The sequence below is a fragment of the Myotis brandtii genome, unplaced genomic scaffold (genome assembly GCF_000412655.1).
Source record: "Myotis brandtii unplaced genomic scaffold, ASM41265v1 scaffold1018, whole genome shotgun sequence".
NCBI lineage: Eukaryota > Metazoa > Chordata > Mammalia > Chiroptera > Vespertilionidae > Myotis > Myotis brandtii.
The window spans coordinates 858,942-884,348 of NW_005353397.1; the positions used below are offsets into that span (position 1 = coordinate 858,942).

A 25,407-nucleotide genomic window follows, 5' to 3' on the forward strand; every position below is an offset into this window, starting at 1 on the left:
CGGCGCCGCACCCCAACTCCCCCATCCGCCCTGGTCTGAGCCGCACCAGGGGCTGCACCTAGGGATTGGGCTTGCCCTCTGCCACCCGGGAGCAGGCCTAAGCCAGCAGGTCGTTATCTCCCGAGGGATCCCAGACTGCGAGAGGGCACAGGCCAGGCTGAGGGACCCTCCCAAGTGCACAAATTTTTGTGCACCAGGCCTCTAGTATTTTTTATAAAAAACAAAGGAGAATAAATGCCTAGAAACCCCTTCCTGCCAAATAATCACTCTTAGCAAGGAGTCACCTACTGATAAAATGGGGTCTAGTGAGTCTGTGGACTTATTTCTATGATTCCTAATGCACCTGCAAATGTGGGTAGCTCTGGTGCAGAGAGCTGGCTATCATGCAATTCATTCCTATTCTCATCTACCAGGAAGGCAAAAAATAAATATGCGATAACCAACTATTGACAAGAGGTAGGAAAATAATTTGAAAAACACTTAGTGGTCATAAAATTGGAGTGTAGTTTAGCTCTCAAAAATTAAAAATTCAGATATTCTCCTATCTATCCTTCCCACTGCTAAGAATTTCTTATAACATTTTTTTATGTAAGAGCCTGGCTGGTGAGGCTCAGTGGTTGAGTGTTGACCTATGAATCAGGAAGTCACTGTTCGATTTCCTGTCAGGGCACATGCCCAGGTTTCAGGTTCAATCCCCAGTAGGGAATGTACAGAAGGCAGCCAATCAATGATTCTCTCTCATCATTAATGTTTCTATCTCTCTCTCCCTCTCCCTTTTTCTCTGATATCAATAAAAAATATATTTTTTTAAAAAATTATGTAAGAATGTCAGAAGATCTGTCTGAGGATGTTCACTGCAGTCTTGTTAACGTACATACGGGTAGATTTTCATGATATGTGAAGTGAAAAAAGCAAGGTGCAGCACAGTGTATATCATATTAGTTCTTTTGTGTAAGTGAAAAAAGAGGTTACACATAGGAAACTATGCACAGTGTATGCTCTCTGCATACTGTTTTCTCTGGGTGGGTGTGCTAGAATCTGTACATTCCCTTTAAAGAGAAAAATGGGGAGGGGGCACTCAGGATGGGAAAGTAGACTTTGCTTTTCATTTTATTCCTTTTTTCTTATATATGTGTGTTACTTTAATTAGTCCATAAGGATAATCTAGGCAGGGGGATTTATTGAATTTAAAAAGCCTAATAAAGGTAATATATTGTAAAAAAAAAACACAAACAAACAAAACAAAAACCCCACAACCTATTAAAATGGTAATATTCTCATAGATTTCTGTTTTGTCACTTTACAAAATATTTGAATATATGCATTCATAAGGGGATCTACAGTTCCCTGAAATGTACTGGAATGTATACAGAGTTTAAAAAGTCACTGTATATCTTAATTTATTTGAACAACATGACCATTTCCGGCTTGCTTGATAGTTGCAAAAACATCCTATTTCTTTTCTTATAATGTGATCAGCATGTTTTTCTTTCCCCATCCCATTCCCCAGAAGAACCAAATCTCTGTTCTCACAGAGTCAGGACTTCAGAAATGCCTGCTGCTGGCCTCCGGGGTGAGGCGGTTGGAATGGAGTCATGGTGTCACGCAATGCTCTTTTTACTCATCTTAGGACAAAACCCCAGAATGCCCTTTTTCCTCCTCAACTTGAAATTCCAGTCAATGCCTCCTTAATGTATGGGTTTGACCATATTAATTTTCTGTCTCCTGGGCTTCCCGCCAGACAGACGGGCGGGCTCCTTGGAGCTCAGGATGCAGAGCCTGCCTGAGTGAGTGAGCAGAAACCTCTCCGGGATCTCTCCTAGCAACTTCCTCTTAACCATGTCCCTGTCGTGTTTGATGCTAACTGCTCCTCCCTCTGGCTTCGTCTTGCTCCTCTGAGCGTCCTGAGAGTCCAAATCACTTACTACATTCCTTCCATTATAATTATTCAATTCAGGGCCAAGGCTCACCAGTCCTACCCAGCTCTGAGTATTTAAAAACAACAATAACAAGCTAGGGTGGCAGAGATCTCCTATTTCATTTGTTATATGCCTTTGAAAATTTCTTATGAGCTACTCAGAGAGGATTTGAAAAAATGTTATCCCTTAAAGGAAAATGAAATTTCCTCTGAACCCTACAGACTTAAGGCTCTATCATGAGCCCAGATAGCATTAAAACCGAAAATTAAGCCCGGAGATCTGTTCCAGGTGCTCTGTTGAGGCAGGCCTGCTGCTGGTGAGGACTTAATCAGTTTCTCCAGATACTTGGGACACTAAGTGGATTTAAGGCCCTTTCACAGCTGTTTAGCTGGAACAAAAAATGCAGAAGGTGCAGGAACTATGAGAAGGAATGCAGCAAGGAGGACATGAGGGAGAAAGGGCCCTGTTTGTGTTCATTGGAGGAACCTAACCTTCCTCTTCTGCTGCTTCCAATGCTTTTCTGTCCAGAGCTCAAAGTTCAAGAGGGCTGCCCAGAAATCTGAGGTTTTGTGCTGGGCACCCTGTTCTGAAATACTGTGAAACTTGTCTAAATTGTCCTTTTTCTGGGTAAATGGATGTTCTGTCCTAAGCTGTCCTTCCCTGAGAAGACGGAAGACAATTTCTTCTCAAGATCATTTATAAAGTCCTATTTCAAGTAAGGACTATGCTCTGAACTCAGCAGATGTCCAAGCATTTGGGGGAAAGTACTGAAAAGGGTGTTAAGTTGCTTGATCTTATGGATTATTTTTTGAAATTTTGAAAGCTATACACATATATGTGTATGTTATATGTGTGCATGTGGGTATACATGTTTCTTCACTTACACACGTATGAGATAGTGAATAACCAACCCCTAGTAGAATGTTACACTTATCAACAAGGAGCCATTAGCCTGGGGTAGCTCTAAGGCTGTGGTGGCCTATGTAAGCAGACCAAAACCTAAGCCTGTCAGGTGCCTGAAGTTGAAACCTAAGGACTTTAAGCTATGGCCAATCAGAATTTCCTTCCTTTCCTTCTGCCTTTTCTATAAAAGCCTCTCCCCAGCTCCTGTCACTGGAGCTTTCCTAACCACTTCCAGTTTGGCAGTGCCAAATTTGAATCGATTTTTGCTCAAATAAACTCTTTAAATTTTCAGTATGCCCCAGCTTATCTTATAACAAGAGATTTGCAAAGAGTGGTGACCAACTTCATCACAGCTCTGTTTATCCTTCCCTTCTGTTCATTCATACCTGCTGGATATGTATGGGAGACTATATTATGACATCTAAGACTGACATTCAAGCATATTTCTGAAAAGTCAGGTAATTTTTTTATGCTCCTCAAACAACCTAATTTGGGCAAAACACATCAAACATAGAATTAGGGAAGATTTGCAAAGTATAAAGAATAAAATTAAATTTTCTGACTGATAACTCTTTCTGTTACTCTTTCTCATACTTCCAGAATGTTTAAGTATACTAACTGATATAGGCTCCTGTGGGCCTTTGGCCATCACTTTAGACCACTAGAGATGGTAAAGGCACTGGTGGGGGTGGATATGAATTTGTTCTGCTTGCATCACAACAACATCCTGTCTACTAATCTCTTCTCTGGGCTTCTAAGTAGAGTTTTAAATATCCCATTTAGTTAGTAACTGCTTTTAGCTTCATCGTATATGGAATGAGCAGTAAGAATTATACTGGAGAAGTAGTGTGTGGTAGTCAAATTTATGGACATGTTTTTGGTGTTCTCTGCTAGAGCTAGTGAAGAGTGTATGGTCTTTACCTGTGACATCAATTGTAGTGGTCACCCCATTTATGGTCTTTAAAATATGCTGTCTTTGAGTCACATTCATTAGGGTAGAGGCTCTGAGGTGGTTTTTCTCTAATGATGATGAATTTATGCTGATCTGAGCACTCTTTCTGGGTCCTTTTGAGTGCCCAAGAGCTGTTATTTGCAAGACAAAAGTAAACTGGGCCATAGAAATACTGTGAAACTATTTTTTAAACCTAAGTTGAGTTACAGTTTTTGTTCTTTGGTGTGTTTTTTTATTTGTTACTTTGTGGGGGGAGGAGGAAGTATAAAAATTAATAAGAAGTATAAACTTAATCACATTTAGTTTTGCTTTTAATTAATTCCCCTATTGGAAAGAATACAATTACATGAAATCGAGATATGCCCAGACAATTTAAGACATCCTATCTCTTTGAATTCTGACTTCTTTCTGGACCCGCAGTATGTATTTCAGGTCCATTTGAATGACCTTCAGGCCTCTCAAATTCAGCATGTCCAAGAGCAAATTCTTTATCTTCTTCTCAGACCTCCACCTGTGCTCATCCTCTGGGGCTCTGATGTTCTTCCCAAGCTTGAGTCGTGCTGGTCTCCCGCTTCTCCTCCCTCACAGCAAGTCAGTCACACTGTGTCCTGTATCTTGCCCTGTCAAATGACTTCTTGCTTCTCCCTCCACTCCAGAGCTCCGCCTTCATTCAAGCCTTTCTCATTTCTCCCACGCAAATCCTACTCAGATCTGCCTTCTCTGGCCTGCAATATAAAGTTCACAATATGGCTTGGCATACATGGTCCTTATTTATTCTCAGCCAGCATTAGCCCCATCCCTGTCACCTATGTTCACACAAAGTCCTTTCACATTCCATGCCAGCCTTTAAGTAGCAGCCCTGCCTTCTCAACTGAGCAGGTTTTGATTCACTATTTAAGACTTGGCAAAAATATGGTTTTCTTTGGGTGTGTTTCCCTGACTCCACCTACTGAGTTAGTTACTGTGTCCCCATAGGTGTCATCCATACCTCTCTTGCATAAGGTAATTATCTGCTTTTTCCCAGATGAGATTTCTCTGTAATCTCATCAAGGGCAAGGGCATGTCTTAATCATATATTTCCAGCAATCAGTCAAGTGCCTCGTAACCAGTAGGATCTCAGATGTTTGCTTAATGAATGAATTGAACTTATGGCCCAGAATATGTTAATAGTATGGTCTGAGCAACGGAGGCACTTAACCTGAAACAGGGAATATCTGCAACACAACTTGAGTAAACATTCGGGGATCTAGTTTTGACCTTGAACATGTGCAGTTTTGGCCATTGGGTCTTTCTTCTAAGTGCTTTCCCTTCTGTACACCTCCAAGTGCATTACTAGTTTCTCTTAGCTTCCCTCCACTCCACACACACATAAACATATGAACACACAGTTTTCTCTTTATTAACAGCCTTCCCTGGTTGATGGCAGAATTTTGGCCATCACGACCCAAATTCTCAGCCTCAACCCTTACTGTGCCTTCCCCTCAGGCCTTGTGTCAGACACCACAGTTCTTATTCTTCTAACTGATTCCAATCAAAGAGTTCTGCTATTAAAAGCAATGGGACCAATTCTCTTTAAAAATCTCACAATCAGCCCTAGCTGGTTTGGCTCAGTGGATAGAGCATAGGCCTGTGGACTGAAGGGTCCCTGGTTTGATTCTGGCCAAGGGCACATGCCCAGGTTTCGGGCTTGATCCCCAATGGGGGGCGTGCAGGAGGCAGCTAATCAATGATTCTCATCATTGATGTTTCTACTCTCTCTCCCTCTCCTTTCCTCTCTGAAAAAAAACAATAAAATATTTTTAAAAAATTATCAGCTTTTGAACAGTCCCTTCGGACCACAGAATCTTAAAAAAAAAAAAAAATCTCACAATCACTACCATCTCTGTCCCTGCCAGATAATCTCATCTGACAGGATTTTGCCATGACAGTTTGGGCTGACTACTCTATGTTGCCCTTGCAAAGGCTGCTTGAAGTCCCCCATGAACCCAGCCTGCACGCAGACAGAACAGCAGGAACCCCAGGCAGTGAGCTGCAGCATTCTCCTCTGCCAGCGATGCTGCTGGGCAGCCAGCCCTGGGCTTAGGTGGCCAGCTGAAAGGCAACCCTCAGAGCAGCTCAGCCTTGCTAGCCTGGCAGCTTTACTTCCTCCGGGTGAGCTGAGGAGAGGGAAGAGTGTGAGATAAGCTGATGGCAAATCCTCCTGTTAAAATTAAGTGCAATCAGTTCATTGTATGACATGATGATAAAGTTTGATAGATAGGAAAGTTTGGAGTTGGAATTCTCTTGAGGTGGAAAACAGTAAACATAAACGCCCCTGTGAAAACTACCCATAGGTCGGGAAGTAGCTGCTTATTAGCATGAGAAGATATTTACAATGTGGGAAGTAAATGGAATCTGCTTGCTTCCTATGCTCCGTCAGACACTTGTTTATTTTGTGCGCTGATTTTTAAAATTGTGGCACCAGGTGTTGTTCTGTGCAGATTATCCTATTGCTCTTTGACATTCTTTGGACACCTGGAAAATTTGGAAGAGCTTTGATGTCCTTTTTTATAATAGAGCCTTGGCAATCACTTAAGAAAAAAATATATTTGATAGAGTGTTAGCATCTATAAGAAGCTAATTTTAACTATCCCTTCCTAACTTAATATTTAGAAGTTTATGTTTAATCATATGGTGAATTCAGTGCTATAATTTCCTTAATCTCATGCCTACTAAATCAATAACTGTTTAAGCAAGACTGAATCTGCAATTGCTTGGCCCCACCTGTGACATCCACTATTAAGAGCCCATCCCTTTCTCTGCATGGCTTTGTTCACAACCCCTCAGCATTTATTATTCCTATAGCACTGTGCCTGCAAGCCACGAAAGTTCTAAATGAGGTCCAAGTGATAGAGTTGGAACTTCAAGGGGTTTGGGAGCTGAGGGAGGGGAGCCTGAAGAAAGTGAAAAATGGAATAACAGAGAATGGTATGTGGTCGTGATGAACTGTGGAGGGTGTGAACGTAAGGTCTGCATGGCAGAGCTGCTGGTTGGGCGAGCCTTGGTCTCTCTTCCCTGCCCAAGGGCTGGTGGGCTGGCTGCATTGGTTGCAACAGGGGAAGAAAAAGGATCCAAGGAGTAAAAATGGCCCTGAGATTGAGGGGAGATGTGACACAGCTACTCATGGCCCCAACTTAGAACTTGGACCCAGTAATATCTTCAGCAAGCTACATCTGACTCCTTCAGATAGAGACCAAAAGAGAAAAAGATATATGTTTGGCTCTTCCTCATCCAGCCACTCTACCCCAACTTCATGTCTAAGCCCCCAACCAAGGCATTACATTGTCTATCTGTATCTGTATGCCAACACCAGTGCCCATGCAGTCTGTACATATACCAAGTCCATTTGTAAACAAGGTAAAGAATGCATGGAAGCCAGTCTCCCCGGACTTTCCCCAGTCATACTTAGAATTTGCTTTAACCTAAGGTTATGGAGACAGACTTGAAGGGAGACATCCCAACCTTGCTAAAATGTAAGTACAAAAGGCACAAATTGGATGGATATTGATGATGTTATTTCTACTGTGACATCATCCATAGACTCCTAGTGTCTTTGCTTTGCTTCCCTATAGTGATCACAACATAAATTACTTGTCTTGTTTGACTTCCTTGTTCACCAAAGTTGAGCAGATTGTGGCCGTTTTCAACGCTTCTACCAGACAAAAAGCTTGGGACCATTTCTCGAAAGCTCAGCGCAAGAACATAGACATTTGGCGAAAACATTCTGAGGTTGGTGATTTTATTATTACTTTTTAAACACCATCACACAGCTGGATTGGCAGAGAATAGTGTGGCTGCAGTCATTACGGTTTTTGTTAGAGTGGGCAGTCATCTTGCCGTTGTCCTGTCTCATTGTCACCCAAATCCAGCTCAGATTTGTTCCTTACCCAGCAAAGAGCTGACTTCCTGCTTAGAGGACAGAGAGCTCTTCTCCCCTGCAGTGGGAGAGCAGAAAGTCTTCCATTCATAGCCAAGAGCTCAGGAATAAACCAAGCCACTTTGCCTGATGATTATGAAATGAAGTGCAAAGTAAAACAGAAAACCAGTTTTTAATAAATACGGAGTTTTTTTCGCTGTTCTGCTACGTGATGAGGACAGTTTCTTCTTTGGTCTAGAAATGGCAGGTATGCCTCTCATGCACGCTTTCTCATCATGAGCAATGCCTTAGTCCCTGTGCTAGCCAGCAGGTTAAACCACACCTCTCCCAGCACAAACTTCCCCAGGGGAGGGAGCAGCCAGGCTAGCCACGTCTGCCCTCTGCATCAATGCATGTGTGAATGTGAGTATTCACCCCAAGGGAAGAGTCCAGAACTTGACCTTCTTTGACCCTAGAAGGGCCAAAATGTGTCATTAGTCATTGGTCGTCCGGCTGTTATTTTTAACTCCACAGTGTAGTGTACGCTTTGAACCTGTACTTTAACAGTAAGTATACTGTCTTTGTTTGCTTATTCTTTCTTTTTTTAATGAGAGAATGTTTTTCATGTGGATGTCTCTCCATCTCTAGCATGTTGATATCAGAGTTCTCTAAATGATATTCCCCTTTCAAAATCCCAAACTTATAGAAGGTAAGGTTTATTTATTTAATGATTTTGGCTCCCACTTGTAAAATAAGTGTTTTATATAGAGTTTGAAGAACCACAAAGTACTGTGATATCAATCATTTGGGTAGCATTTTAAGTGCCCATTAACTAATGCTAAATTACAGCTGAATACCGATGGCACTAGATATAATATCCACATGAATAGCAAATGAATCCTTTATTATCACTGTTATTATGGTGAATGCCGATGACTTCACAATAATGGGACACTTAAAGTGCTAGTGCAATTTATTGTTAAGAAGGACATTTTTTATTTTGTTCACAAATGCCTAAGAAGGTGGATGGTGAGTGATGCAGTTCTGTTCCTCTGTTCAGGATTGTGAGTAAGGAGGACATGGGGTTTCTCTTTAACTTTTCAGGGGCCAGAAAAAACAAAGGATGCTTCCCTACTGCTCCCCCAGACACTGAGTCGAGACCCCAGTACCCCAGTTAAGGTTGATTTTCTGGAGGAAAGAGCCCTAGTTTATGATGAAATATACAAACTGAGGGTTATGAAACACAGATCAGAATCCATGAACTATGATTCAGATTTGGGAACAATCTATGAATTGTTTATTTTTTTCCTTTGCGTAAAAACCAAACATGATTAAAAGAAATATTAAGAGAAAGGCAAGTGGCATGATGCTGAATAAACCTGCGCATAGAAAGGCTGGCATTAGTAGTGAGTGTCAGCAGATATCGGCTCCTGATTTAATTCACACTTCCTGCCACGTCTGGTCCCCTCTCCTGGCGTCCCCCGTGCTGGGGCCAGGGCTGTCCTCTCCATCACGGAGCAGGACACCCGAGGCTCCAGCTTTGTTCCAGGGAAGCCTGCTCGCCTTGCTCCCTGCTGAGGGGTAGAAAGGATGCTGTCCTGACGTTGTGCCTGCGAAGGGCCTTTATGGCTCCCTGCCACTCCGGCCAGCTCTATGGATGTACCAGGAAATAGGATTCTAAATTACCTTTGATTTTCTCTCCGACGTGTCGCTTAATTGATTAAGTACCAGTTGGTAATTTTACATTGTGGATGATTTCTCAGTTGCACATAAGCTTGATAATTGGCTTGATTTTTCCGCGTTCCCATGTACAGCATCTGTTAATTATCTGCAACACCTTTGCAGATTTATTAGCGTGTGCGAGTGATTTACTGCTGAACCTGAGGCACCCTGTGGAAACACCCTCAGCTTGTTTTTTTTTTCCTCCCATTGTTTTCCTTTCTGCCACCCTCCCCCACTAGAACAGCTACTGTATGACAGTTTGTCATTAATTGTGGGGACTAAACAACAGGCTCTTTCAGGCTCATTTATTCTCTCCGCCTGACTTTTCCTTGTTTTAAGTATTTTCAGGCCACCTCTTTGGGAATTGGCCTCTTTGTCAGAAAAATTAGCTGTCCACAACCTAAAAACTTCCCCACTAATCACATGTGACATCTGCCTCTGATACCCATGGTGTTGTTTAGGGCAGGATTGGCACCCCTTTCTACTCGGTGGCATGTCACGCAAGGAGGCCTGGGCCGTCAGCCTGGTGGCCATCAGGACTGCCCTGACATGTGTCCCTGTCCCAGGGACCTTGCCTCTCTGCTGATCCCCCTCCCTGTCCTCTGTAATGGTGATTCCCAGGGTTCAGAGTTGACCATGCAAATACTTTCCTTCCCATCATGCTGCAGTACACATCTGTGAGCTAAGCAGGGAAGACAATGGAAAGAACCTATAACACAGACTATTATGTGCACACATTGACTGAATGGGCCTTAGAACTATGCTTAAAGTCATGCCATCAGTACCTCGTCGTACTTTAGCTTTATTGTTACTCAAAGGTTTATTATAAAGTGAAATTATTTTAACTATTTGACTTTATTTAAAGACTTCAATTTAAATGAGGTAAAAAGGGGAAACACATATAAGAGAACACAATGGATAAGGATTCACAAATACATAATATAGAAATTTATACAAAGAATATGATTATTTAACATACATGATTACAGTGTTCTGATTTTTAGATACAGTTGTAAAACAATATTCTGTAATACCTTATTTTTTATAAGTTTTCACATGGCACGCTTGCATTCAAATGGCCTTTATTACTACTATTTCCCATTTATGTGTGAGTTGACAAAGGCTCAAAGAAATTAAATGCCTGGGCTGCAGTCACTCCTGTAATAGGTGGAGAGCATAAGATAGAATCCTAAGATCATGAAGTGATGCTAAAGCAACCATCACAACAAAAACAATAAACTCTACACCATAATGTAAAACACTAGAAAAAGAAGCCATCTGTTTTTATTTTGCCCTCCAACATATTTTTAAATTTGACCATTTGAATATATGAATGGTGTGTGTGTGTGTGTGTGTGTGTGTGAGAGAGAGAGAGAGAGAGATCACGCAGGGCCACATGCTCACATGCAGGGCCCCTATTCTGCAGGAAGAATAATAGAGGTCTGCATTTTCAACTTGGAGAACCATGTGCTTAACATGAGGCTAAGTATCTTACATGCATTAATTTATTTTATTCTCAAACGTATGATCATCACAATATTCCAGTGAGTAAATTGAGGCTAAGGCAGATGAAGAAACATTCCTAGAGCTACACAGTACAGTGGGTCAGTAGCAGACCAGTCTTTTAAATGTTTCCTTGCTCTTGTATTCCTAATCCTTAGCGATGAGCCACTCCTGTGTGCCACTCATGGTGATAGGTATTTCTGTGTAATCCTCACAACAGCCCTGCTAGGTGGATGTTGTTATCTCCTTTTCTACAAATGTGGAAATTGAAACTTGAGAGATTGAATAATTTGCTGAAGAGCCCTTGACTAGTCATTGGTGAGCAGGAATTATTCCAAGTCTGATACCAGATTCCTGTCTTTCCACACCCACCTTCTGTACCCCTCAGAATGTTTTTCTAGATTAGGTGGGGAAATGTTTGAAAGGGGAAAACTGCAGATTCTAGGTGCTCATGTGTCAGCCATAATACACTAAAAGACCATTGGGAAAGTGACTGACATTTGTGTACTCTTAACTTTCAGGAGCTCCGGAATGCTCAAAGTGAGCAACTCATGGGCATCCGTCGCGAAGAGGAGATGGAAATGTCAGATGATGAGAACTGTGACAGCCCAACTAAAAAAATGAGAGTCGATGAATCAGGTAATGCTGAAAACCACCACACACCATGAGGTATCTCAATGATGTTCCTAATCCCAGGTGGGGCATATACATTGGGAAATGAACACATAACTCACCTTTATTGAGTTATACTAAACTTTCATCTCTGAGTGACTGTGTCTTTTATTAGTAGAACTTTACACTTCTTGGGAACATAGTAATTTAAATTGTTCCAGTTGTTTCTTTATGAGTAGGTCTGGGGCCATTATACTTTTTTCAGGGATACTTGCCTGTTCTCATAAAAATCCTTTTCCATAGTATGGTAGCCACCACTGATGCTGAAATGCAGATAAAATCTAGCTTCAGTCAGTGTCCTAACATGCGAATTGTTTCATCCCTGAGGAAGCTTTCTAGCCTCTGAAAGAGCTTGCTGGAGAATTAGACTGTTCTCCAGTGAACTTTGGTTCACCTAACCTGCCGTCAGAGGATTGGCCCACTTTGTACCAAGGAAGGGGCATTACTCTTGAGCTGTAAAAAGGAGAGAAGCTCAGAGTGAACTTGGTTCATGTACTCCGTCTCATCTGAGATGCTGATGTAAAACTCTGTCCTTGAATTGTGTATATGTAAATCCCTGGGTCTTGTAGAAGCAGGCCAGGGACCTGGTCACTCCACATAGGGGACACCAAGGGGCACTGCTTGTCCAAGGGGAAAAGTTTGGTGTACAGGGCCCAGGAAGAACCAGAGTTGCCACTGTTGCCAAAAAAAAAAAAAAAGACAAATAGAGGCATGACAGATTTGATCTATCTCCTCGTATGTACCGGTGAATAAACACTCACCTGTCCCAAGCTTTTTAACAGGAAGAGTCAGGTAACCAGAAACAGGTGACCTTTGCTAATTTGTTGGTAGAAGCCAAAACCAAGATTCAGAAAATGGTCATGTCATCAGGGTTGGAGAGTGGTGTGAATGCCCTGTTTCTCCAGGGCTTTCAAGGAGAATCAGAGGCGTAAATGATGGTCGCAAGGAAAGCTGCTTTGTCCAGGGGTAGCAGAGGGAGCTCAGCGTCCTTAGAGCAGTGGTTCTCAGAAGTGTGGTCGTCAGTCCAGCAACACCAGCATCGTCTAGGACAGTGGTCGGCAAACTCATTAGTCAACAGAGCCAAATATCAACAGTACAACGATTGAAATTTCTTTTGAGAGCCAAATTTTTTAAACTTAAACTATATAGGTAGGTACATTGTTATTAACTTAATTAGGGTATTCCTAAGGTTTAGGAAGAGCCACACTCAAGGGGCCAAAGAGCCACATGTGGCTCAAGAGCCGAAGTTTGCCGACCACGGGTAGGAACTTACTAGAAATGCACATTCTCAGGCCTTGCTCAACACCTACTGAATCAGAAACTCTCAGGGAGGTGGAGGTGGGAGCCACCAGCAATCTGCGATTTAAGCCCTGCAGGGAATTCTGTTGCAGGCTAAAGTTTGAGACCAACGGCCTTAGAACATTTTCCTTTTAGCCTCAAATTCCATTTATTTATATCTTTCAGAAGCTTGGCATAAACAAAGGCACCATGCCCCTCTTTTCTGAAGCTTTTGTCTGAAAAGTGAAGCTAGCATGTGTGTGTCACTGTGTGCCTCCTAGTGAGACGCTACAGATTTCTCAGGACTGCTTCGTAATTGGGTTTAAATTTGCTTGTTTGAGGAAACCACCTTGCTCACGGCATTTCTATTCTGCACACCTTCATCTGTCAAAGGAAAAGAGTAAATTTTAGTGTGATTTTCTTAAACTCAATGACATCTTCCCATAAAAATATAAAATATTTTTCTCAAAAAAGCTTTCATCATTTTTGAAGTTTCTAGATGAGAGGCAGGTATACATGAAACTTGTATCTTTAACATACCTAATAAGGTATGTGTAGGAGAAAAGAATTGAGTTAATGAGAAATTTTTATTTGAACCTGTGGCTTTTTTGGCAAGGAAAGGACATTTTTTTTAAAAAACAACCAATCAATTTCCCGAGTAAGAAATGTGTCTAATTTTGTAGTGTGCTTAGGATAGGGCCAGAATGATGACTGAGAACAGTGGCTCACAGGGGAGGTTACAGACCATGGCAGCGAGCGTGTACCTGTAGGATTGCCCTGAGCTCTGCTACAGAAGAATCCACAGAGGTGCCAAGAGCTCTCCCCTCGCAGGGACCACAGGGTCCTCTCTGGAAGGTTGACCGAAGAGCTGTCTTCCCGACCTCTCTTTGTTTTCCCCAGGCGTCTGGTAAGAGCCTGAAGTGGGACCTGAGCTTTCAGAAGCTTTCACCAGGCTTGTTACTTGGTCAGTAGAATTAATGAGCACAACACGGCCTGTTCTCTACTGAGTGCTGAGGGAAAAGATGAAAGAATTGGAGTTCAAATGCCAGGCCCCCAGGAGTTCAAAGTCTTTTTTGTGCTTTCAAAATGAGATGGACCAGGGAACGTGGCATGTGGTTTATGAGGAAAGCTCAGGACTGATTAGAGGGAAAGGAAAGCAACTAACCTTTTTTATTCCACTGGGCCCCGGAGATCCTGCCAAAAGCAGGCAGCGGTTTTTCTTTCGGCTGCATGTTGGGGCCACTGTCTGAGAGAAGGAATTCCCATCTGGTCTTTTACCCAGCCGAAGACAGATTCCTTCCAACAGCAGGGACCCAGGGACCCGGTGTGTGTGTGTGTGTAATCTTTCAGTGGTATCTCCTCAGGTGACCCAGCACTAATTGTAGGTACACATTTGCAGTTGTCAGGCACCTGTGAGCAGGCCTCTTCAAAATGTAGTTCTAATTCACTAGTAGGAATTGCCAAATGCTGAAATAGAAATAAACCCTCTGTCTTCTAAAGAATCCCTTGCCCTTTTCGTTTCTGCTAAAACAATGAGATTTTGTCTTGGACGCTCTGAGCAGTAGCTGTCCCAGGCATTCTTGGAAATTGAGGGGATATCCTTCTGGGAGCCCGGGCCTATGGGAGGCCTGTGGTGAGGCCGCCCCCCACAGGATGCTTGAGTTTGGTCCACCAGTGCTAGCTTTCCTCCTCCTCTGTCTCCTGGAATAAAAGCTAACAGGCAGTTTTATTTTTTTAAATATATTTTATTGATTTTTTACAGAGAGAAAGGGAGAGGGCTAGAGAGTTAGAAACATCGATGAGAGAGAAACATCGATCAGCTGCCTCCTGCACACCCCGCACTGGGATGTGCCCGCAGACAAGGTACATGCCCTTGACCAGACTTGAACCTGGGACCCTTCAGTCCGCAGGCCGATGCTCTATCCACTGAGCCAAACCGGTCAGGGCAGTAACAGACAGTTTTATTTCTGAGGGGCAGCCGGGGAGAAATGGTTTCTAGAGAAGACACAATGTATCATGTGGGAGGACTTGTATACCTTGCGCTAAATTCTTTTTTAAAAATCAAAATTGGTCAATATATCTCTGATCTTCTGGTTATGAAGAATATTTCATTGTACTTCCGCTTTTCACCACCCATAATAATTTACCACGGGTCTGGGTAGAGTTCCCCGCACGGCTCTCACTACAATATACTACTAGTTCTGGGCGGGCTGTTCACTGTTCCTCATCAGCTGGGTCTTGAAAGGGAAGGCAGTTTGCTGAAGCAAAACTAAGATGCTGATAAAAATGAAAATGAGTTTTGTTAATAAATTTGAAAACCAAGACAGATTTATCGAAGCATTCATTCAAGAAGATCGGCATCCTGTTCTGAAGCCTGTGAAGATAGTTTTTGATAAAAATTCAATTTATTATTGCATAGTCTACCTCCTACTGGAATCAAGCCAAACTTTAAAAGCTGTATCTATTCCTCCTCCCCCCTCCTTCTCCCTCTCTTTTTCTCTTTAATTCCTCCTCCCCCCCTCTCCCGCCCCAGGTTGACTATAGGGGTGAGGACAAGAAAGCTCAAGGAAGAGAGGAGAAAAAAGAGGAAGTCTGTCCTAGATCTTAAGGCCTCAGATAGCAGAACCTGATCAGTCTTAGCACTGTGAGCGTCCAATGAATCAATGCATGCAAAGGCCTTGCTTACAGTGTTGACTCTGCTTATTATCTTGCTCGTCCTCCAGCTCCTGGCCCCAGGCCTTTCACCAAGTCAGCGCTCAAGCAAAGTGTGTTGACTTCAACTGCATATTCCCCTTCTTCTGGTCTTTATGCTTTTTTTCCATAAGTTTATAGGAAGATGGCAACCCTAAGAACATTTGTTCTAATTAAATGGCAAGCATTAGTCTGGCAGGTGTTGCTCAGTTGGTTGGAGTGCTGTTCCATACACTGGAAGGTCGTAGGTTTGATTCCCCATCAGGGCACATACCCAAGTTGGGGGTTCAATCCGTGTTCCGGGTGCATATGGGAGGCAACCGATGAGTTTCTCTCTCACAGTGAAGTTTCTCTCTCTTTCTCTTTCCCTTCCTCTCTCTTTCAAATCAGTAAAGCCATATCCTTGGGTGAAGGTCAAAAAAATAAATACATAAAAAGAAAAAGAATATTAAATGGCAAGTATTAATAAGCATGTTTAAACAAAGATAATTCATTTCCCCCACATGGTCTGAACATGTATACATACAAAATACATTGCCACATGCTCAATAGTCTACACTTCAGAAAGTTGAAACCCAGCATCATTCTGATTATTATTAAACATCTGTCAAGCACCTGGTTGTGTTCAAGGTTCTGTGGACCCTGGGCATAGGGCGAGGGTTAGACACAGTGTACCCTGCCCTCAAGCATGTGAGATGCTTTTAGAAGAGAAGAAATATGTTAACCTAATAAAAATACAATGCCTAATGCCACATATGTTCTAAAGCCACGAATTTAAATTCAGTATAAACCAAAATGAACATAATTACCCCAGTATATGTACCTCATCCAGTATGTAGGGAGTATACATTGTATATTGAACACAAACTTTAGAAGAATAAAACTAATATGTCCTTTGCTTAATAGACAACCCTTAAACCATCCCATAATGCACAAATGTTCTTGGGTTTTAATTACACCTCATTTAAGCTCTGAGCTCTTTAGGGGAGCAATTACTTTTTTAATTATGAAGAATGTTTTCTGGGTTGTCAATTTTCCATGGAAACGCACCACATCATAGGTACAGACTTTTTAAAAAATTTTCAATAAGAAATCATTTGGAAAGATTTGCCAAATCTTTCAGCCAGCCGAGTCAAATTTGAGACTCATAATTAAGTTCAGTTGGAATTAGCAGTATTCAGTCTGCCTGAATAGTTTTATATGTAGCTGGAAGCATTAGTTTTAAAAAAATTTAATAATAAGGCTCTCTCTTGTTATCCCCTTCATCTCTTTGAACACCAGGACTGCCTGTTTTTCTGATTTAGTTTGTTTCCTGCTTAGGAGTGCTTTTGATAGACATAAAGGATGCCCAACGGGAAGGTTACAGTCACAGTCGGGCTCACTGCCACCCCAGCACCACACTGGGTCCTCCAGCCCGTGGCGGGGCCACCTGAAGGGGCCGGGGCCGTCTCACTCGCAGTTGGTAGACGCTTCCCATTGAGTTGAGTGCGATCTGAGCAGCCTTACTCTGGAGTTGCTTAGAACTCTGCAGAGGGCCAGGAGCGTTCAGACGGGGCCAGTGAGTCCACGCCACGTCCGTCGGGGTGGAGCTCCTGCACCAGCAGACCCAGAGGCAGGCATGTCCGTGGTGAGAGGAGCCTGGGAGGACAAGCTGTTTGTCGCCTTCTGTGTGCACATGTAATGACAGCCCGAAGGAGCAATCCAGCAGTGGTGTGTGTCTATCAGCGACCACCCCGTTAAAGACAAGCATTTTATTTTCACCACAAGGGAATGTCTCCTGGGAGCCCAAATGCTTAACAAGAAAGGGTGATTAATTAAAACGAATACGGCTTCAAGATGATGAAATACATCTTCCGAGGTGGGCTCGGTAGCCTGCTTCATTCCTAAATTCTGGAAACAGAGCTTCATTTACAAGCATAGTTGTTGCTTGACCTGGGAAGAGTATAATCGAATGGCCAGAAGCACAAAGCTTTCTCTCTCTCTCTCTCTCTCTCTCTCTCTTTCTCTCTTTTCTTGCTAATCTTGCCAAATAATTCCAATGTATGTTTATTTTGGATAGATTTTTTTCAGTGCCCTGATTTTATATACCGTTACGGTTCTCTTTTCATAATGAACATGTTCCTGAAAACTATAAAATCATCATTTTGTAAATTGCTTTACCTTTTAAGTGCAAGAGACAGGTGCTATTACAGGGAGGGAAGCGCTCCTTCTGCCCAGCCAGGCTGTGTTCATCTGTTTTGTAAATTCACATTTGGAGCCTACACTGTCTTTAAGTTTAGCCCCTTAGAATCTTATTTTTATGTGGCGCCTGACAATGCCTTATTCCTGACATCACTCTCAGATATGCACACATTTTCCATAACCGTGTGTTTTATGTAAAGTTGATCTGTGCTGCTGAAATCGCATCCAGTCTAGGAAAGCACTGATTTCCCCGACACTGTAACCACTCACCTGCGCTGCACGTCCACAAAACCGGGCGCCCTCGCGAAGGTTCTCAAACAAACCACCTGCTTGATACTGGCTTGGAGCTGGTGGGCTCTCACTGGTTTCCAGTGCAATAGGCCAGCTCCTTCTCCAGCTGCATGTGCAGAGTAGACTCGGGCTCTGTTAGCCCTGGCTTCTTGCCTAGTGACATGAGCCCGGGGAGCCTGGTGAAGGGCTTGGGCTGTTGGGCCATTGGCAGGCAGAGGAGAAGAGTGAGGAAGTTAACAGCCAATTTTCAGAAAGAACCACACAGACCCTGACCTGGGAAGAGTGTAACCGAATGGCCAGAAGCACAGGGGCCCAGCCCAGTTGCTGGTGCACAGCCTCGGTGTGTGGATTCCCCTCAGCTGCCAGGGACACCGTTATCCGGATTACAGTTTATTATGTTCTCTGGGCATATCGTCTGATAGGTTGATGCAGGATCATTGCATAGGAGAGTAGATGTAATCCTGTTTTCTTAGCAGGCTTTCAGGACACTGAGGGAATATTTATGTAATAAGATGCAAAGTTGCTATGGAAAATACTATAGCAACCCAACATCTTCCCAGAGCCAGGCAGCCACTTGTAACAGCAATCTAAATTTACATTTATTTTAGTGTCATTTTATCGACACTCTTAGTATCTCATTCTGACAGGATGTTAAAATATGTTTTCAGGTTGTATTTGAGCAGAATTAGCACAGTGCTGTTAGATTTTAAGTGTGGTTTTCACAACTTCTGAAAAAAAAATCAGAATATTTTTGAGGGAATTTAGATGACTTCATCTGGGTAAGTTTGTAAGTTTTCTTTTTCTTTCCTAAATGTAGGAAAGAATTCCTAGTAGTATTTATTCCTAATTTTGTTTTTTAGTTTGTAAATAATAAGTAGGAATTTCTGATTGTGAAATAGGGATTACCCTTTTCAACACTGACACAATTTGTCAAGTGCTCTCCTGTGATTCTATTGGTGCTCATAGAAAACACTTTTAGTAGATCAGCTCACGGCCCTCCAGTAGCATGTAACATGTTAAACATAAATTCTGTTTTTATTTTTCAAACTTCTTTTAAAAATTGATTTTGAGAAAGAGAGGAAGGAAGAGGGAGAGGGGGAGAGAAACATTAACATCGATATGAGAACGAAACATTAATTGGCTGCCTCCTGCATGCCCATTACCAGAGATCAAGCCCCAAACCCAGGCATATGCCCAGACTGGGAGTCGAACCAGCAGCCTCTTGGTGCGGGATGATGCCTAACCAACTGAGCCACACCAGCCAAGGCAAACCTGTTTTTCATATAAAAATAACACCTGGTCATTTTGGAAGATCTAATAATGAATAATAAAGAAAGAAGAAAATAGCCCTGGCCAGGTGGCTCAATTGGTTGGAGGGTCATCCCATAGACCAAAAAGGTTGCGGGTTCTATTCCTGGTCTGGGCATATATAAGGAGGCAACCAACCAATGATGTTTCTCTCTCTCCCTTTCTCTTCCTCTCTCTCTAAATTCAATTTAAAAATTATCTTTAGTTGAGAACTTTTTTTTAAAAAAGAAGAAAATAAAATTGTGTTAGTTTCTATAAAAGACTGTGTGGTTTCTATTTTTTTCTTCTACACAGATTAACTATGTAAGCATTTTTCTATGTATTTTTAAAGCTCAGACACAGTAATTCTGCATGATTTTGTTTTCAGACAGACCTTATATAACAAGTGAATTTTTTAAGCTTCCTTTTTATATGTTAATGAAATAGAAAATTAGAGCAAATCATGTGTATCCTTCCCGGATCATGGGCTCTTTCACAGGCACCTATGAGAATTGATGCTATAATCTTTGAGGTGTCCAAAGCAAATGCCTGAGGTTATTAAAATCCTGAAAACTGGACCAGCCCTCCCAAAAGCATGTTCCAGATCCCTTAAATGTGAGTGTGGCAGAGAAGCTGTAGTTACCTGGCTGGTTGGTAGTGGAAAGAGAGCATCTACTGATTTTCCTCTGTGCCTCTCCAGTTACACCTTCAAGTGTGACTCTAACACTGTGAAAGTGGGACACTGGCCAAAAGAATCAATGACAGACCCGATTAAAACGTATGTTGGGACCAACTTCTTAGCACACTGATGGACTTACTGATGGACTTGCTGCTTATGAACATCATTGTCCTAATTCTCCTCTGCTTTCGTACTGCGTTGCTTATCCAAGCACAGTTGGTGGCATAAAGCTATTATATCTTGATTCCTAACGCTGTTGCTCATAAGCTTCATTAATCAAAGACCTAAAGATGCTGGATTTATGGTATGAATACAAAAATGAGGAGAGGAGAATGTCTTACAGAATTCCAGTTAGTCATACACATTCAGTGCCACGCAACTAATGAAAAAAAAATAATTGAAAGAAGTAATCACTTTCTTCCCTTTCTTAGAAATTCCACCTGCGGCTATATGATACTGATGCAGCAGGTCCCCATGTAACATCCTTTTGTTCAGTGCCATTTCGTTATAATGTTGATGAGAAAAAAAAATGATTCCTGGCTGGAGTCACTGTGTGAAATTTGCACGTTTTCCCACATCTGCGTGGGTTTCTCCAGTTTCTCGTTTCCTCCCATGTCCCAGTGATGTTCAGGAGAGGTGAGCTGGTTAAGTGTCTAAGTTGTCCCCGTCTGGGTGATGTGGGTGTGAGTGCGCCCGGCGATGGAATGGTGTCCTGTCCTGGCCAGGGTTAGTTCCCACCTTGTGCCCTGAGCTGCTGGGATAGCCTTTGCAGAGCCACCTCAACCCTTAACTGGAACAAGGGGGTTGGAAATAATGATCTTACTTGTCTTTATTAATCTTTCTTAAATGTATGTATGGCTTACATTTATTTCAATGTTTAATATTAGAAGTATTTAAGCTTAGAAGTTTGGTAATGTTTTTGTGACCAGAAATATGCTCCAGAAGCTTAACTCCCATTTATATCAATTAGCCTATGGTCAAGTTGGTTTTGTCGTATATTGTCCCATCTAAAGTCACAGTTTTCAAGAACATATGGACTATGTTAAGTGAAGACTTAACTGTACTTAGAAGCCCTGGACATTGAAGTTTGCTAATTAAAAGCTAGTATAGTAAGCCCTCCCATATCTAAATGGCTTAGAGACACTTCTTTCATTTGGGTGAATGTCGTTGATACCAGAGAGGGACTAAGCACTCAACAAGTGTTCTCCCTGGTTCTAGGGCACAATGTGGAAGCCTTCTGGGAGGTGGCCAGAGAAAGGAAGTTGTATTTGACTCCCATACTAGCAGAGAAGGAGGGGCAGATGTTATAAGGCAGAGTCTATGCTATAGTGTTTCAGGCTGGGTGTTGCAGGTTCTTCAATGAGCCCACTGTAACTTCTAGAGCTGCTGGGTCCCAGAGGCCCTAGCTCTCCACTTGGGCCATGTGGGTCCTTGCCACTTGACACAGTTACCTAACTCTCCAATTATCAGAATTACTCTAGAAACATGTAAGTATCTAACACCAGGGCACTGGTTAATTAATTATATACCTACTAGAGGCCCAATGTACAAAATTCATGCAAGAGTAGGCCTTCCTTCCCCTGGATGCCAGCACTGGCTTCCCTCTGGCATTTAGGACCTGGGCTTCCCTCTCAGCCCTGGCTACATCTGGAAGGTCGTCCGGAAGGACATCAGGTCTAATTAGCATATTATGCTTTTATTATTATAGATTAGAGGCCCGGTGCATGAAATTCTTGCATGGCGGGGAGGGGGGTCCCTCAGCCTGGCCTGCACCCTCTCCAATCTAGGACCTCTTGGGGGATGTCCGACTTACCAACAGTCGGTAAATCGGACATCCCTCTCATAATCCGGGACCACTGGCTCCTACCCGCTCACCTGCCTGCCTGCCTGATCACCCCTAACTCCTCTGCCTGCCTGCCCAATTGACCCTAACTGCCTCTGCCTGCCAGTCTGATCGCCCCTACCTTGCCCCCCTGCCAGCCTGATCACCCCTACCTTGCTTCCCTGCCGGCCTGATCCACCCTAACTGCCTCTGCCTCAGTCCTCAGCCTAAGCCGAAGTCTGGCCTCCCTCTGCAGGAGGCGACCTGGCCAGGGTTGCCAGGGGAAGGCACCGCCCCCATTACCCTGCTGCTGCTGCCACTGCTGGCCTGAGCCTGGGCCCTTCACAGCCACCTGAGGCTGCCTGAGCCTCAGCCCAGTCCTCGCAGCAGCCGCTGTGGCTTGCCTGAGCCTCAGCCTGGCCCTTGCAGCAGCCATCGTGGCTTTGTCCGGAAGGACATCCGGATGGTTGTCCAGAAGACATCCACTCTAATTAGCATATTACCCTTTTATTAGTATAGATATGCAGCCTTAAAATGAATCATGTTTAGAAAACTATATAATGGCATGAGATAAGGCTCTTGATACATTGCTAAGTGTTAAACAAGAAATAACTGAGGCTGCAAAGCAGTCCAAATCTTTATATGGGGATTTTAGGGGTTCAAGAGGAACCTGAACTGTGCTCTGAGGGTGGAGGAAAAAGACAAAGTTTATAAAAGTACAACCCGCAGGCTTACATAGTTGATTTGAAAGAGTTATGGTTGGTGTAGACAAAAAATAACTAACATTAATTTATATGGGATAGGTTACCATGCTGTTTGCTAGGTTAGAGTTCATAGAAATAAGCCTCAATCTGAGCATGGCAGCAGATGTAGCCAGTTGTGGTTGGCACCATCTAAAAGTCCAGGTGCCATCCAGGTATGGACGTGCATACGACCAACTTCCTCCATGGCCTCCTGTCTCCACCTCAGGACCCCATGACATTAGCAACTCCATTTCAGATATTTCTGTTCACAAAGTCAAAGCAGTTACAAATCAATGTATAGGCCATTCCAGTTGTGTGTTTGTGTATGTGTTAGACTCACAATTTGTATGTTAGGGGATAATCTGTAAGGATATAGGTCAAAAAATTCTGAGTGATTATCTCTAGATGGTGTGAGAAAAGATGATTTTGTTTTCTTCTTTGTGCATCTCAAAAAAAGTTCCATAATATGTACATGTATTGCTTTATTTTAATAATTAAGCTACCGTAAATACTAATTTTTAAATTAAGAGAATCTGGTAAAATTCTTATTGATAGGGCAGTTCCACCTGGCTATTTTCAATCATTTAGGAAGACAGTCAAAAGCAGTAAAGAACAGTAACAAGTATCAGGTGGACACTTACTGATTGCCCTCTTTTGCTTTAAACTAGGGAATTTCCACATTTCATTTACCATAATATGCTTACCTTTCTAGACCACACTGTCTTACCATTTCCTATTTCAAGGGCTGACCATATTTGCATAACTATTTATTAAGGATCCAACAAATAATTCAAGTTCTAAACCAGCCAGACATGTTGAGTTCTTACCCACAGAGATTGGCAATGATGAGTCTCTTCAGGCATAGAAGAGACCCTTAGAAATCATCTTGTATAGCCTCCTCCTTTTTTCACAAATAGGAATATGCAATCCCATGCTGAGAAATTTTGTTATTTGTCCAAGACAGTAAGTGGAAAGTCTAGAACTCAACACCAGTTTCCTTCTTTCTAGGCTAATGACTTTCCTATGGCATGACTAATTTCATGGGAGAAAAGCTCCAGAATATTCCTGAAATGCCTTAAGTGGCATCCTAAGAGTTAGTCGCCAAATAAAATTCACCAGGAACTTTGAATGCCTGCTATGTGTGTGGCACTGTGGTGCCATTTGGAGGCAAAGGTATATTGGAGATGTTCATTACATGTTAACCCAGACAAAGCTGGCTGGGCCTTATGCTTAGTCTTTCCATTATTTTCCGTATTTTCTACTAACTGGAGATTGGCTTCAACACAGGTGGTGTATCCAGAAACTGTTTTTAAGCTCATTCCAACTTTTAAAAATATTCAGGAAATTGGCACGATCCCTTTTCTAGTTGGGTGATATGTATTTCCTCAGAAACAATCTGCTCAATGGTTTTAGGCAAGAGAAAGAAGAAATGATTTCCTTTGGTAAACAGCACATTGTCACAACCCATGTTTCCACTGCCTAACTCTCCAAAAAAGTAAAAAATTAAAACTAAGGACATTTCTCAAAGCACAGGCATAGAGTTGATGGTTGATCTGCAATGATCTGAGCTACAGTACTAGCCCTTTAACTTCCCTTCTTTTCCCATGGTTCCTTTGCATTCCCAGGGCCAGGGAGAGCCTACCTGCCCATCACCATTTTATTGACTCTCCATCTAACTTCAAGATTTAATTGAAGTGCTCTTCCTGCTTCCTGTTCCTGAGGCTTTTCTTTATGAGTTGTACCTCCCAATAAATCTTTAAAATAAGAGTCTATGGGAGAAGATCTGCAATAATATCAATCTTACTGAGATGCACAGACTCTGAGAAGATTTGGCCTAGAAGAAATCTTAGAAGTAATATGTCCTCTCCCATCCCACCCCATGTTCTAAATTAATGAGAAAAATGTGGGTGTATTTTTTACCCCCCCCCCCACAATAATTAGTTGGAATGCTGAGAAAGTTCAAGTTTATAGTGGGTAATTTTTGCAATTACAAGTTTTCAGGTACAACTTATTTGGCAAATCTTTTGGAGATAGGATAGGGGATTTCATTCTTCCTTTAGTTATCTACCAGTCAGTTGTTTAAGAAATGTCTCTACCTGCTATCCTAGACTTTCCTAGTGTAGTTTACATGATCTGAGCATCCTAGTCATTCATTTCTCTATGCTTAGTTCTTTTCCTCCTTAAGTTGTCTTGAGCAATGTCATAATACAAAGCAGTGATAAAACTAAAACAACAAATATTCAGTGAATTCTCATGATGTATGTGAGAACATGATATCATTTTACTTGCAGTGCCGGGTTAAGGAAAAAAATTAGCAAGTGAAATCTTCTAAGACTAATATTCAGTTTTGATCTAAGAGTGTTGCTTATCTACTCTAAAAATATCCCAGTAGCATATCATCAGAGTTCTCTCTGTTCTGGAATAGCACTGGGTCATGGTTCCATACAGTGCCTGCTCTCTATTCTCAGAAGTCTCAGCAAGACTAATAGATAAAGTCTACAAAAAAAAACCAACTGTGAGAGCTGAGAGTATCTGAGAAGTTGTATAAATCTGTTCATCAGAACTCTGTCTTATACCTGGAGAAGGTTTGTTTTGTTTCTATTTTTTTAATATATTTTTATTGATTTTAGAGAGGGAGAGGAAGAGAGAGTTAGAAACATCAATGATGAGAGAATTATTGATCGGATGCCTCCTGTACGCCCCCAACTGGGGATCGAGCCCACGAGCTGGCCATGTGCCCTTGACTGGAATTGAACCAAGGACCCTTCAGTCTGCAGGCTGACGCTCTATCCATTGAGCTAAACCAGCTAGGGCTGTTTTGTTTCTTTGTTTTAGCAAATAAGGGTGAAAACATGCTGAGATGGGAAGA

The 25,407-nt window shown here is 42.3% G+C and overlaps 1 protein-coding gene across 3 annotated transcripts in view; it reads left to right on the forward strand.

The window, feature by feature from the left end:
* The window catches only part of ENOX1 (ecto-NOX disulfide-thiol exchanger 1), a 564,230-nt gene that overhangs the window by 429,460 nt on the left and 109,363 nt on the right, over nt 1-25,407 (forward strand). For all 3 annotated transcript variants that reach the window (XM_005853253.2, XM_014535489.1, XM_005853252.2), the window contains 2 exons: nt 7,436-7,542; nt 11,416-11,533. In XM_005853253.2, coding sequence (XP_005853315.1) covers nt 7,436-7,542; nt 11,416-11,533 — 225 coding nt within the window. The remainder of the gene's footprint in view (nt 1-7,435; nt 7,543-11,415; nt 11,534-25,407) is intronic.